The sequence below is a fragment of the Tasmannia lanceolata genome, unplaced genomic scaffold, assembly GCF_043159265.1.
Source record: "Tasmannia lanceolata isolate RefF3 unplaced genomic scaffold, GAP_Taslan_0.1 ptg000003l, whole genome shotgun sequence".
Classification (NCBI taxonomy): Eukaryota; Viridiplantae; Streptophyta; class Magnoliopsida; order Canellales; family Winteraceae; genus Tasmannia; species Tasmannia lanceolata.
Window position 1 is genome coordinate 59,245,300 of NW_027518680.1, and position 15,032 is coordinate 59,260,331.

Consider the following 15,032-nt stretch of genomic DNA (forward strand, 5'->3'; position numbering starts at 1 on the left):
GCTACTTTCTCTCTCTACTCTTTTTTCTTTGTTTCTATACTCTCTCTCCTAATCACACCCCCTCCCTCTCTTTGCCTTCCCAGTACTATTCTTGTTTTACTCTCTTTACTCTCTCACTTTTCTTTGTTTTTACTTTCTCTCTCTACCACAATATCTCTCTCTCCCTATTTATACACACATCTTACTTCACCACAACCTCTAATTCTTTTTCCTCCAATTTCCTTCTCCACACCTCTTTTTCTCTATCTCTCCTCCCATGATTCCCCTCCTCCCAACATGCAGTTCCCCAAATTCAACATCTCCTTCCCCACAAGGTTAGTCCTTCCCCACACACATGTACACACCAAAAAATTTCAGTTCATTTCAATTTCCAATAACTAACACTTTCATTCCTCTTGTCTCAATTTCAGGCTGGTTGGAATTTTCCGGCACCGGAAATCCCCTTCCGACGAAGACAACGATGACGAGAATCCCATCTCTTCTTCTCTCGAGTGCTACTCCTGCACACAACCTGGTGTGCCCGCGTTCCACTCGACTAGTTGTGACTACTCCCACTCACCAGAGTGGGAGGCCACAGCGGGGTCCTCCCTGATCCCGATCCAGGGTCGTCCTATCGGCAGGCCCCACAAGTCTCATGGGGCCGCCGACCAGCGCTCTTGGGTTTTCGGACGGGTCCTGGACCCGCGCAGCAAACGGGTTCAGACATGGAATCGTGCGTTCCTATTGGCGCGCGGCATGGCTCTTGCGGTCGACCCGTTGTTCTTCTATGCTCTTTCGATAGGCCGGGGCGGTGCACCGTGTCTCTACATGGATGGGGGACTCGCGGCTATAGTGACTGCGCTTCGTACGTGTGCCGATGTGGTGCACGTGGCACACATGTGGCTCCAATTCCGGCTTGCATACGTGTCAAGGGAGTCACTCGTGGTTGGATGTGGGAAGCTCGTGTGGGACGCACGTGTCATAGCCTTGTACTACGTACGCTCGCCTAAGGGATTTTGGTTCGACGCCTTTGTTATAATACCCGTGCCCCAGGTAAGCTATCTAATTTAAAGAACTACATAGCGATACAACTTCTGTTTTTTATAATGGCACTTTCTCTAGAGTGGTGTTTGGTTGGACGAGAATCCTCAGGAAGATTAGTGGAAGATGTAGGAGTGTCATTATCAAAATAGAGAGGGGAAGAGAGAGAAAGGAAAGAGAGAGAAAGAGAGAAAAGAGAATCAAACAAGAATATTCTCCACTTCTTTCACCCAAATTTCATCATTTTGGTAAAATTTGGGGAGAAGATTAGATGAGGGAACATTGCCACCACGTAGAAAAAACACAATTATTGTTGTCTGGAAGATGTATGGTGGTCAAAGGTAGTTTCAATGCAAAATGGCAACCAAACATGCTTTGGACAGATCTTTGGAAGATCACCGGCGTTTCAAATGCTGATGATTTCCCTCATTTGAGCAACCAAACAGGGCATGGAGTTACACTTCTTTCAATAAGAGAGTGCTATCATGAAAACAAGGAGGTGTGGATATCATTTCTGAGTGAAATTTGTTAAAGGGTATTTTTGTAATTTCAAGTTGAAAAAAATGAATTTCTGAGCTTAATCATTGGAGGGGAGCCTGGTCATACGACTGACACGTCACATGACAGTAGATCATTCGCTTTCGCTGTTTAGACCGTTGTTGAGCACAATCGTCTATTTTGATATTAGCACTCCTCTGTTGATTTTGCACATTTATCATTGCGTCATATAATTTGCTAAAACTATCACAATTAAAAACTAACAAGTAGGGGTGTCAATGGATCCAGGTCCGATGGATCGTCCGAATCCGAACGTTAATGAACGGGATCTAAACATATGAATAGGTTCCATGGGCATATTTCGGATCATCAAATCTGGGTTCCGAAAAATGTTGGATTGTGTATGGGCATGCCACATATGTCCATTGGATAGTCACGATCCGAAATGGTTTACAAAAATACCCTCCAATTTTTGTTAATGCTAACCGTTCTATGAAGGGTATTTTAGTCAAAACCTCTTTTATCACTTAATGAATCGAATGGGATTGCGATTTCGCTCATTTCAGTCGTTTCATTTCATACTTTCACGAAGGAAAAGAGAGAGGGGTTTTGTTCTTTATGGATCATATTCTTTGATAATAGTTATACATTATATTTGTGTATGTAATTTTGATTAGTTTTATTGTTTACAAGCATTATTATACACATAGGTTAAACATAGATAAATTTTTAATTTAGTTGAAGAAAAAGCATAGAGACAAACTAACAGTGGACTGCCATTCTATCTCTTTTTGTAAAAATTAATTGTTTACTTAGCTTAGTGGGACATAATAGGACACTCTGATGGACGGTCCAAATTAAAATGGATCGTGATCATGACGTGGAAAGTAGGATCCGAAGAACAATCTGACTCTGACCCGAATTGGATCCGTTGACACCCCCTACTAACAAGGGTTTAAACTTTAAAATACAGAAAGGAGTGTCAATTTCAAAACAAGGGACGGTAAATATTATTACGGATGGTTTAATTCATAGTTACAAAACGTACCTATATATAAAAAAAAAGTTACAAAACGTTATATGGCAAAAAAGACGGACAGAAAAATTCGATTTTAATACGGTACTAGTTCAAAAAAATGCTGTAAATTTTTTTTGGGTAAATACGGTACTGAGTTTAATACGGTACTGGTTCAAAAAATGCTGTAAAAAAAGTTGTCCGAAAAAAACGTGTTTAATACGTTCAAAACATGTTTTAAACGTCTTTAAAACGTTTTTTTCTTCTGTAAAAGTTTTAAATGGAAAACCAATAAAACGCAATTTTTTGAAAAAAAAAATGCCGTTTAAAACGGAGTTTTGCTAACTATGGTTTAAATTGAATACTTAGGAAATTTAATTCAAAGGTTAGTTCCGTTGTTTTACATGAGATATCCATATTTCCTGCATTTCATGCCTTCTTTTCAGTAATTCGATGGAATTGTTAATATTTTTATGTAATTTATAGGAAAATGATATTTGCACTGGCTTTGTTTTGAAAAGACCATTATTTCCTTTCTTTTTTCTCACTTAATAATCAGCTATTAAAGTCTATCAAGATTTTTCTTAAAAAAAACTAGGGGAGTGCCGTTATAAGAAAAGGAGAGCTGATACCCATATCTGTTGATGTGGACACCATCTCTTTTTCAGCTTCTTTCTCTTAAACAATGAAAGAATTTTAGTAAACAAAGGGTGTGATCTATTGAAAATAAAGGGGGGTAATTCCCCAATTTTTTTTACTTTTTTAGTGTATTTGTTTTTGGCTAATGAATTTATGAGTATTTTTTTTTCTTTTCTTATTCTGCATGCAGATGGTCTTTTGGTTAATAGTGCCAAAATTGATTAGAGAAGAAGAGATTAAGCTAATAATGACGATTCTTCTACTAATCTTCTTGTTTCAATTCCTCCCAAAAGTCTACCACATCATATCGATGATGCGCCGGATGCAGAAGGTCACCGGATACATTTTCGGAACGATCTGGTGGGGTTTCGGCCTTAATCTCATTGCTTATTTCATCGCCTCACATGTAAGTAAATCTTAATCACAACTTTAATCCAATTTGTCAATTGTGATTAATCAGTACTAGTTATTCCTAAATAGTGTAGTGGTCCCTTTCGTGGATGGGCTACCCGTGTCACTTGTTGATTGGCTCGAGTCAACTCCTGCATTTGAAAAAAGGCTTCTAGATGAGCAGATAGAGATTGATTTAACTTGTTTTGACTCACCTGACTCAACCCCTTTCATCATGGCTGAGTTCTTGTCTGAGTTCGAGTTCTTTACTACCAAGTTAATCAAAAGGAGTCCTTTTGCCTCCCCTAGTTAATTAAAAATAGATCGTCTCACCTGCGCCGACTCCTTTTTTTTTTTTTTTTTTGTCAACCTTGGCCGAATTCATATTCGAATTTTATTCTATCAAGTCAATCGAAGTTCTTTTGACTCATCCGAGTTAATGAAAAATTGATCGATTTAATTATTGACTAGCCGAGTCGACTCCCTTTTTAACTTGGCTGAGTTCTTGTCCGAGTTGCCCTACCAAGTCAATCGAAACTCTTTTGCTCGCTTGAGTTTATGAAAAATTGATTCATCCCTCGAGTCGTCTCCATTTTACGTTGTGAGTGGGCTCAACAATACTATTTAGAAAATACCCGCACCACAACGTAAATAGAGTACGATGATCCCAACCCTCCAATCTATAGAGGTTTCCACAATGTGCAGTCCGATCGTGGGGTTAGGATCATCGAATGATTTTTTTTTTTCGGGTACAGCCTGTTTACGCTGTGGACAAACAAATGAACGGTTTGGATCATCCTATTTTGAAAAAGACTGGCCTTCAAGCGCACACTCAACATAAAATCTCGTTAAAAACATATCATGCTGGCGGCATGGTTTTAAATTTTGGCCGAAATTTAAAACTGAAACCAAAATTTAAAATTTTCACCCGGAATTATAAGATTTCCACCGAAACTTAAAACCATGGCCGGTGGATCGAATTGTTACATCATATGCACGGTTGAGATTAATTAACAATTAATCAAGATGCGTTAATTGTGATCGAACGGTCTTTATTGAAGTAGGGCCCACATTGGTGCTTATTATTTATTTTAATTTTTTTTTTAGGTGGCGGGAGGGTGTTGGTACGTGCTTGCCATCCAACGCGTCGTATCGTGCATCAAACAACAGTGTGAGAATGAAAATAGTTGCAAACTCTTCTCGCTATCGTGCTCTAAGGAGGTCTGTTATAGGCTTCCGTTACCGTTAGACCGGGTCCAGTATTCATGTGGAAATAATACAAAGGTAACGGGAAATATTCCGGTATGTTTAAACGGTGACGGACCGTTCCGTTTTGGTATCTACAAGTGGGCCCTACCCATCGTGTCCAGTAACTCCGTTGCCGTTAAGATCCTTTACCCCATCTTTTGGGGATTAATGACCCTCAGGTATGCAAGAAATATCCCCAAACTATTGAGATAGAAAAGTGATATCAGCACAAGCATGTTTTAATAACTGCACTAATCCATCTTGTCTTTTCTTTTCTGATTTTATTTTGAGTGGGAACTGTAATAATCTTTGACAGGTGTTTCTATAAAGACAAGATGGATTAGTGCAATTATTACAAGTTTAAAAACATGATTGTGCTGATATCATTTCCCTTTAAATATAGTCATAAATAAAGGAAAATGATATTCACATTCCGCAGCTTTGATAATGTCATTCCTCTCTTTATCTCAAGGAATTAAGAATTGGAATCGGTATCCTAATCCAATTCCCTATTATTATTACCTTGGAAATGGACTAGGAAAAAAAATTAAAATAAAAAAATTAATTTGAAAAGATTTCAATAACAATTTCATTCCTATGGGACAGAATCAGAATACCACCCATTCCGGCGGAAAACATATTCCAGCATTTTTTCTATTTAATTCCATCCCAGTGTCAGATCTACCCCTTCATTTCCTTCATTTTTTTCAAACCAAATTCTGGAATCAGAATAGGATACCGATTCCAGCTCTGATTCAGGCAATCCAAATGCACACTGGAGGCTGTTACAAACTATCACTATCAATTGTCAATCAAAGAAAATTGAGACTAGTAGGTGTGCCATCATAAAAAAAAGGGAGCGCATTTATCATTTACCTTTTTCTAGATCTATTTGGGATTTGCAAGGGACAATCGCAGAAAGGCATTTCACGGCTGGCTGTTGCATGAGAGAGTAGCCACATAGGCTCACTTTTCAGCAGATTTTGTCTTATTCACTTAATTCATCGGAGTTGATTACTCTAATTTCGTTTACTAAACACAATTTTTTATTTTTTATTTTTTTCGCAGCACCTTTGGCAATGATCTTGAGCCCACTAGCCATTGGCTAGAAGTGATATTCAGTATAATTATGGTACTCAGCGGCCTATTGCTCTTCACTCTGCTCATTGGAAATATTCAGGTAATTTTTGCATTTTTACAAATTATGAGTTTTGTGTGTCAAATATCGGAGGTCAAATTTAAGTCTTGGGTATGCTCCCGGAATCCCCCTGGGCTTGCCCGATGCTCGTGGTTTACAGGTGATTGCGCACATCCGGAGGGAATTAGTCCCACTCTACAAAGTGGGGTGGGGACACCCTACGTCAAAAAAGAAAAGAAGATCGAAAGTCAAATATCGAAACCTTCGATCAGACCATCGTGATTTTCTTATTCTAATCACCAAAGGCTCAATATTTCTGTAGGTATTTTTGCATGCGGTGATGGCGAAGAAGAGGAAGATGCAATTGAGGAGTCGAGACATGGCATGGTGGATGAAGAGGAGGCAGTTGCCTTCGCGCCTTAGACATAGAGTCCGACACTACGAACGCCAGAGGTGGACCATGATGGGAGGAGAGGATGAGATGGATATGATCAAAGATTTGCCCGATGGACTCCGTAGAGACATCAAGCGCAATCTTTGCCTGGATCTCATCAAACAGGTAGAATTATAAATGATTAAATAACGCCAACTCTAACAGCTTAAGCTCTTGGAGTAAATCGTTATTTCACATCGTATCAGAGCCCGTGCCTCACGCCAGAGGTCCTGGGTTCAAAACAAACAACTCCTTGTATTAAAAATCTGTGTGCACGGTCAACCAAAAAAAAAAAAAAAAAAGGGCCCACACATGAGGGGGAATGTTGAATTTATACATGATTAAATAACACCACGTCTAACCGCTTAAGAGTAATTGGTTATTTCACATGGTAACAGAGCTATTGCCTCATAGCTGGTCCTGGGTTCAAAACCAAACAACTCCTCATATTAGAAATCTATGTGCACGGTCAACCAAACAATCTAACAGCTTAAGTTCTAGTTGGGTGAGAGACGCTGAAAAACAAGGAAAAGAAAAACTCTAATCAAAACACAATTTAATTATTCATTGTTTTTAGCCAATGTACCCTCTCCTCAAGTTCTTACCCTCGATCTCCTCAGTCATGCAATCTCAAATCTCAATTCTCTTCATCTCCCACCCACCCTAGCCCTCTCTCGCCACTTTATAAACTGATATTTCATGGAAAAAAATATTTATAGTTGCCAAACATGGCCTAAATTCCCTTCACATGCACTATATATTGACCTTCTTAGCAGTTTTCTAAGTTTCTTATCAATTATATTATTCAATTATTCAATATTGTATTAAGGGATTTAATTGAATTGAATTTGTTTTTCAGGTGCCTTTGTTCCAAAGCCTGGATGATCTTATCCTGGACAATATCTGTGATAGGGTTAAACCCCTAGTCTTCTCCAAGGATGAAAAGGTATACAGAAAGCAAGGATAAGGGTATTTTTTTCAACATTTAGGCCATGTTTGGAAACCATGATTTTTTTAGATGGTGCAAGGTGGCTGGAAAATAAGGAAAACAAAAACTCTATTTCAAGTGGAGTTCTTCTTTTCTATGTTTTTTCTCACCCTCTCCTCGCTCATCCCCTTCCAACTCTCTCCCTCTGGCACCCTCCTTGCCCTTCTCCCACACTTGATAAACTAATATTTCGTGGAAAAAACTTTCATGGCTGCCAAACATGGCCTTAGGACATATTGGTTATTTCATAAAAAGAAACTGATCTTGTAGATGGCTCAAATACCCTGTTTGGATTCCACACTTGAAAGGAAAGATATTGGTCATTTCTGAAAAGTTTAGAAAGGAAAGATATTTTTAAAATGAGGAAATGGTTCCTTGCAATCAGAGGAGTGGAATGGATAGACACTGTGTGTCCATGTTTCTGCCCATTTTTCCCTCCACAAATGGCAGGGTTAGGATGAAGGGCTGATTTTTCGGCCGCACCCTATCCATAGAAGGGCCTTCCAAATGAATGCTTCGGACATCCAAAAAATGTGGGCCCCCACCCTATTTTTGCAAACGTGTGTAGGTAAGCTTACCTGCACACGTTTGCAGGAACAATTTTCTCTTTTAAAATTTCTCAATTCTTTTACTCACAAAAAAGCATAACTTGAACCAACCCTATTTAATTTTTATTTAGAGTGACCTTCAATTTATGATAATATCCCTCCAAAATGAGGAAAAAATTAAACTTTTCCAGACAAAAAAAAATCCTAGAAATATTTTTCTTGCATTCCAAAGAGGGCCTTGTAGAAATCATTTTTATCCCTTATAGCGGCGGCATGCAAAATAAAATTACTAAAATATCCTTCATTTCTTAATTACATACTTTGCATGTATGCAGATCATTAGCGAAGGCGATCCCGTGCAACGGATGGTGTTCATAGTCCGCGGACACTTTAAAAGTAACCAAAAGCTCAGCAAAGGAATGGTGGCAACATGCACATTGGGCCCCGGTAACTTCTTGGGAGACGAGCTCCTCGAATGGTGTCTCCGCCGCCCATTTGTAGACCGCCTTCCCGCCTCTTCGGCCACCTTCGCCTGTGTCGAAGCCACTGAGGCTTTCGGCCTAGACGCGAACCATCTCCGATACATCACCGACCATTTCCGATACAAATTTGCGAACGAAAGGCTCAAGAAAACCGCGAGGTACTATTCTTCGCATTGGAGAACATGGGCCGCGGTCAATATACAACTAGCTTGGCGCCGTTATAAGCTAAGAACAAAGGGTCCCGAAATCCGGCCATCTGAAAATGGTGATAGTGAGCGCCGGCTCCGGCAATATGCCGCCGTGTTCATGTCGCTCCGGCCACATGACCATCTAGAATAAAAGCAGGGTCGGATCAGAGTTTTCATGGAGTGTGAACGTTGCCAGGGGATAAAATTGGCCATTCATTTATTTGTATGGTGAATATTGGAATAAATCATTTTATTCATGGGAGAATAAATTACTTGGGGCATGTTTGGCAATCATGAAAAATTATTCCATGGAATATTTGTTGGCTTAATTGTGAAAGAGTAGTTGAGGAGGGAGGAGAGACTTGAGAGAGCACTAGTGGAGGAAGCATGGAGAGAGCATGAGAAATCCTTAAAAAACAGTGAAAAAATACAATCCTTCAAATTGTTTTTTTTTTTTTTTTTGCTGGAGCTTTTCATGATCCCTTCACTCCCACCTCCCAAGTCTCTTCCTCTCCACCCATCTCCCACAACTGGCCCTACTAATATTCCATGGAATATATTTTCATGGTTGTCAAACATGCCCTTAGCATCATTCATTTCATGGACTAATCCGTAGCTGTAGAGAAGTTTGGCCAGGAAGAGCCTAATTCCAAGCATCAAACGGTGGGTGATGTCTCAATACAAATCACGTAGCAGCATTTCAAGCTGGATGTAATGTCTTAATGACATTTTCTAGTCTTCTGCAATCCGGATTGTAGAGAATGCTTGAGTGCAGAAAATCAGCTTAATGTCCTCGAGGAATCTTCCATGCAGATCAGTGTTGTTGTTGGCTGATCTCCTTACGTGCAGAAAATTAATTGAATGCCCTTCCATGCACTCCTAAATTTCTTTGATTATATTCACAAAACTCAAACAGGTCTCACATTACTTATGCTCGACCTGTTGAAATTCAATTTCAAAATGCCAGGATCCGGTGGGGACTACGCGCCGATACCAATTTGGTGCAAACATAGAGTTCGCAGGTTGGTTTATGAGAATTTGCAACATATATTCTCGTAATAGAATATATTCTCATGGTAGTAATCAAAAGACAACTAAGTTTTCTCAAAGATTCAAAGCTTTAGAATTCTTCCGCAAACAGATATCAAATCAGCCAAGAGAGTTCATACAATATCAAATCAGGAAAATCAGCTCACTCGTCAATAATAATCAGATGTCTAATCAAGTTGGACAAGAAATCAGATCTATCAAATAAACTCCCTATGGCCTAAAGTAATTAGAAGGGGTAAAGAAATAAGGGTATGGATATGCATAGGGCATAGGATTAAAGGAGAATGAGGGTAGGCTTATAGGAGAAATACTCGCAAGTTGTAATGAAAATAAGAATGTAGGAAAAATTTGTACCTAGTTAGTCTGCTGGGCCTCAGCTTTGGTTGTCTGGATGTAAGTAGCCCCCAAGAGAAGAAAGTGATATAGCTAGAGATATGAGAAGGAGGAATGATCTCAGGTAAGACAAAGAGAGCTGAAAGAAAGAAGAATCAAGATCAATAAAGATTAAGATCTGAGGGATCAATATCAAGACACGATCAAGATCTTGAAAAGAATGGAAGATTAAGATCTTGGGGCAAATGGTTTATAAACCCAACCGGGAGGGGTTAAAATGACAAAGGAGGAAATGATTTATAAACCCAACTCCGGGGGGGGGAATTGTTTGGAAACCCAACTACCAGAAAGGGTGAAATGGGGAAAAGGAGGGTAAATGAATGTAAGATGAAAGAAGGAAGGCCAAGTTTTATTGAATGTATCTTTCCTAGCTACCATTTGGGTTTTATGGAAGGAAAGAAATGCAAGAGTTTTTAAAGAGAAAGCCAAAAGTTTTGCTTTTCTCTTTATCAAAGTTATTGCATTGACAATCTCATGGGTAAAGCTCATCCCATTTTTAGGTTCGTTTCAGCTTATGACCTATGGGAAAGGTGGGGTGAGGTTCGTAGTAATGAGAAGATCAAGCAAAGAAAGGTTCAAGAATGGTCGCCACCTACGCCAGGTTATTAGAAGCTCAATTTTGATGGATCCAGTCTTGGGAACCCCGGTCCGGCTGGCATTGAGGGAGTCTTGAGAAATGATTTGGGGGGGGATGTTATTTGGGCTTTTGTGGGCCCCATTGGGGTGGCGGATGCTTCAAAAGTGGCAGGCAAGTTGTGCACCAAGGTTTAAAGTTGTTGGTAATGGTCAACGGGGACTCATTGAATGTGATTCGGTGGGTAAAGAAATCCCATAAGCCACCTTGGAGATTTGATAGGTTTTTTTATGAGATGTTTGATTGGGTCCGATCGTGCACTTTTGATTTCCATCATATTCGTCGTTCTGACAATGAGGTGGCGGAAATGTTAGCTCGATAGGGAGTTTCAAAGGAATTTTTGACATCATATGATTCTCTTCATGATTATATCATTTGTTGTTCATTTAATGTTTTTTTTGTTTTTCCTTTGTATTTGACCATCTCTGTCTCCTTTTCTTTCAATAAAATTGACTACCATTCTTTAAAAAAATGTAAGAAGGGAGAAAAATAATGAACAGAGGGTGTAAGGAGGGAGAAGAGGGAGATGGAATAGTAGAAGAGGGGAGGAGAGATGATGAAGAAGAGAAGAGAAAGAGAGAGGGGAGGGTGTACCCTGACGCAAGAGGGGTTTCTTCTCATATTGTTTCCAAAATTTCCAAGATTCAGGGTTTTGGCGGTTGTTAGGATATTATGAGGATGGGGCTTTAGGTTAAGTGATAAGTCTGCACTATTAAAAATCACAAGTCCACTTTTACAAAAAATAATAAGTTTGTCTTTACTAAAAATAGTAAGTCCGTGGTGTGTGGGCTTGAGCTTAAGATAGTGGGTCATAAAATAACAAGCAAAAAAAGTGGGCCATAGGGTTGATGTAGACATACCCCACATCTAGGCTAAATAAAATGTGAATAATCTGCTCGATTCGATTGATCATGCTCATTGAACACCGATTGGTGGTAAATTGGTATATTGGCAAGTACTGGCTTGATAAGGGTAATTTTGCCCTTCCTAATGAAACTAAGTTCAGCTTCCACGGATCCAATCCTCTCTCAACCCTTTCTACTATCGGGTTCCATAGTCTATTGCCCTTAAAAGCTAGACACTAAAGGGAGGGTGCCCAAGTCCTTATAAGCCCATCCACATCCATTTACATTTCCGAAGTGGAATCTTTGCTTTTGGTGGAACCCCCAACAATCTCCCCCTCCATGCGGAAGCAACGCGGACAATCCTCCCCCTCTACATGGCGGGCAATGTGGGAGCTACGAGATCTCCCCCAAAGGATTTTTCTCCATCCTTGAGGGTACGCCGGGGTTACAGAGATCTTCCCCAAGGGATTTTCTCCATCCTCGAGGGCACACAGGAGCTACCATGCCCGAGCTCTGATACCACTTGTTGGGACCCGGGTAGAGCTCACCCTTAAAAGCTAGCCGTTAAGGCGTTAAGGGGAGGGTGCCCAAGTCCTTATAAGCCCATCCACATCCATTTAAATTTCCGATGTGGAATCTTTGCTTTTGTGTGGAACCCCCAACAGTCTCTTTTCCGGTCTATCCACACACAATGGTAGACCAAGATACATCAATGAGAAATGGTCCACTGAGCACCCAAGTATCGCTACTAGTCCTGCCGACCCTTCCTCACTCACTTGGATGCCCAGAAGTCTAGACTTGCGGAAGTTAGATCTCCGCCTTTAGCTTCAATAATTTGTCATCCTCAAAGGCACTAAAAACCAACATATCATCAACAAATTGAAGATGTGTAACCTCCAATCCCTGGATTCTAACTTTGAAGCCTTCAATCAACCCATGACATCGACCCTTCTCGATCATTCTGCTTGGAGTCTCTACGATGATTAGAAATAAGAATGGGGGAGAGAGGATTTTCCCATCTCAATCATCTGAATGATTTGAAAAAACCTTCCGAAGGCCCACTGACCAAGACGGAGAACCACGCCAAAGAAATACATTTCTAAATCCATCTCCGTCATCTATTCCCCGAACCATTCTTCCCATCAGATAATCTAGAAACTCCCAATCCACTCGATCATAAGCCGTTTCTATGTCTAATTTGCATACAATTCCTTTAGCTCAGATTTATGGTAATAATCCACCACTTCATGGCTATCAACATATTATCAATGATTTGTCTTTCTTGGATGAAAGCAGACCGATTGGTTGAACTGATTTTTGGTAACACGTTTTTCAAGAGCTCTGCTAGAACTTTAGCCAACACTTTATACAAGCAACCCACCCGGCTAATAAGGGCGTAACTCCGCTATATTTGTTGCTCCTTTCAAAGGGTATCTCCAAGGAAGCACAGTCGGTATCATCCACATCCTGAACACCAACTCATCTGGTCTAGGGCGATCCACTTCCTCCGACGCGTATAATCGCTTATAGAATTCCACTATCTCCTTCACGATTAAGTCTTTTTCCCTCCTCGATCACTCCATCAATCTATAGTGCACTTATTCTGTTTCCTCTCCTTCTGGTGCTAACTATACCATGGAAATAGGCAGTACTTTTGTCCCCCTATTTCGGCCAACAAGCTCTAGATCTCTGTCTCCAAAAAATTTCTTCCTGCAACACAATACAGTTATACTCTTCTTTCAAGGTTCTCATCACTGGCAATACCACATTCTTCCAGAAACGAAGTCCACGTGGATTCGGAAAAATAATAGATTTCATCCTAAATTTCGAGACTTCGTTAATGTTTTGGTCATAATAAGGGAAACATGCAACTTTTCAAATACAAAAGGCAAATTTTATGTTGATATATCGACATTTTGACAAAAAAACCCTGACAAAAATCAACTCAACTTGCTGAAAAGAGAATAACAATGAGATTCCTTTAAGATATTTCTAAAAAACGACAAAAATAAAAATAAAAATAAAAAGTAATGGCAACGGATCTTACCCGGATTTCAGTCATGATTTTGTGACAAAATGTTTCCATGATTTTACAAGATTTCGGCTGAAATTTCATACCATAACCCAAAACCGAAATCTAAAACATTGGCACCCATACCTTTCTTTCATGGAAGAGGCTGATCAGATCAACGTTGAAACCTAATATGGATGATAGAATAGTTTCAGCTTCCCTCAACAGCCAGCCATATAATAAAAGCAAACTATTTTCAAATTGGAGCTGCAAAGTATCTATAGCATCAATGCATCATGTTGGCTCACCAAGCCATCCTAGAGACTTTTTGCGATCTATTTGGGGATGGTTCACAATTTTAAGCACTTTGAAAATTGATTTTGAGGGTACCCACTCATAGCTAAGATTAGATTCTTTGGTTAGCTGTAAAAACTCACTCCCCACAACAGATCTCCTCTCGGCTCATGGTAGCATTTTCAATCAGATATAACCCCCATGAGAGGAACAAATGTATCCCTATTACAACACAAACCGGATCCATTAATCATTAACAACACAACCTCATAGATAAGAAACATATGCCTCACTGAGCATGTGCCCTATCTCATTAACCACATCATGCATTAAGTTTCACTCAAAACCCTACTAGAGTGTAGGAATTTCTCTATATTTGCATTAGTATCCTGCTAAACATCAATACTATCATAAGTTGAGGCATGGAGTTTGTAGCCTTCCCTTCATACATGAGAACTATGCTGAGTTTGCCTCGGCATCATGTTAACATCAATCTCAAAATCTGTGTTTTATAAGAAAAAGGTGTGGCTTTTGGACTTAAAATTGGAGCATCCAAGACAGGTGCAACATCTATTATACATGTACCGGGAACACATCACAAGATTTCTTTAACAGATGGTAAAAAAACACATAACATATCATATATATATATATATATGTTAACTTACCAACTTCTCCAAAAGCTTAAGCTGTTGGAGAAAGGCGTTATTTATCTTTTATACTTTAACACTCCCCCGCACGTGTGGCCCACTTGGCAAACACGTGGCACATGTGGACCCACTTTGGCCGACCATCGCATGTGGATTTTTGCTATCCGGGAGGTCTGAACTCGAGACCTTTGGCTTTGATACCATGTTAACTTACCAACTTCTCCAAAAGCTTAAGCTGTTGGAGAAAGGCGTTATTTATCTTTTATACTTCAACAATATACACCGTTGTTAATTTTAAATCATTAAGAAATATCCTGAAAAATGACCAATGAAATGTTCAGCTCTTGCTGTAAAAAATTCTCAAATGGCCAAAAACCCGATCTAACATGATCAAATACCATCATGTGCAGTTTTCCAAAGCTTGTTTCCTTTGGATTCATGCAATGAATGTTTTAGATAGAAACCTACATAGATACATTATATATCCATATATGTATTATTGTCATAAAAATGAAATGTGGCACTTCTCATGCCAATGACTTGCACATCTAACGGAAGCCCTCTCAAA

The 15,032-nt window shown here is 39.6% G+C and overlaps 1 protein-coding gene across 2 annotated transcripts; it reads left to right on the top strand.

The window, feature by feature from the left end:
* DND1 (Cyclic nucleotide-regulated ion channel family protein) lies at nt 1-8,901 on the top strand. 2 transcript variants are annotated; one of them, XM_077367534.1, is made up of 8 exons: nt 17-314; nt 411-1,032; nt 3,363-3,578; nt 4,670-4,989; nt 5,879-5,990; nt 6,271-6,507; nt 7,241-7,327; nt 8,253-8,901. In XM_077367534.1, exons 1-8 carry the CDS (start codon nt 277-279, stop codon nt 8,736-8,738), a joined length of 2,118 nt encoding a protein of 705 aa, XP_077223649.1. In that variant the 5' UTR covers nt 17-276; the 3' UTR covers nt 8,739-8,901. The 2 variants fall into 2 exon arrangements, with proteins under 2 accessions (XP_077223659.1, XP_077223649.1); XM_077367544.1 differs by lacking the exon at nt 3,363-3,578 and having other exon boundaries at nt 1-314.
* The last annotated feature ends 6,131 nt before the right edge of the window (nt 8,902-15,032 follow it).

Coding starts and splice junctions, on each gene's coding strand:
- DND1 (XM_077367534.1), top strand. CDS start 277: ATGCAGTTCCCCAAATTCAACATCTCCTTCCCCACAAG. Junction 5,991..6,270: donor TGCTCATTGGAAATATTCAG/GTAATTTTTGCA, acceptor ATATTTCTGTAG/GTATTTTTGCATGCGGTGAT. Junction 7,328..8,252: donor TCTTCTCCAAGGATGAAAAG/GTATACAGAAAG, acceptor GCATGTATGCAG/ATCATTAGCGAAGGCGATCC.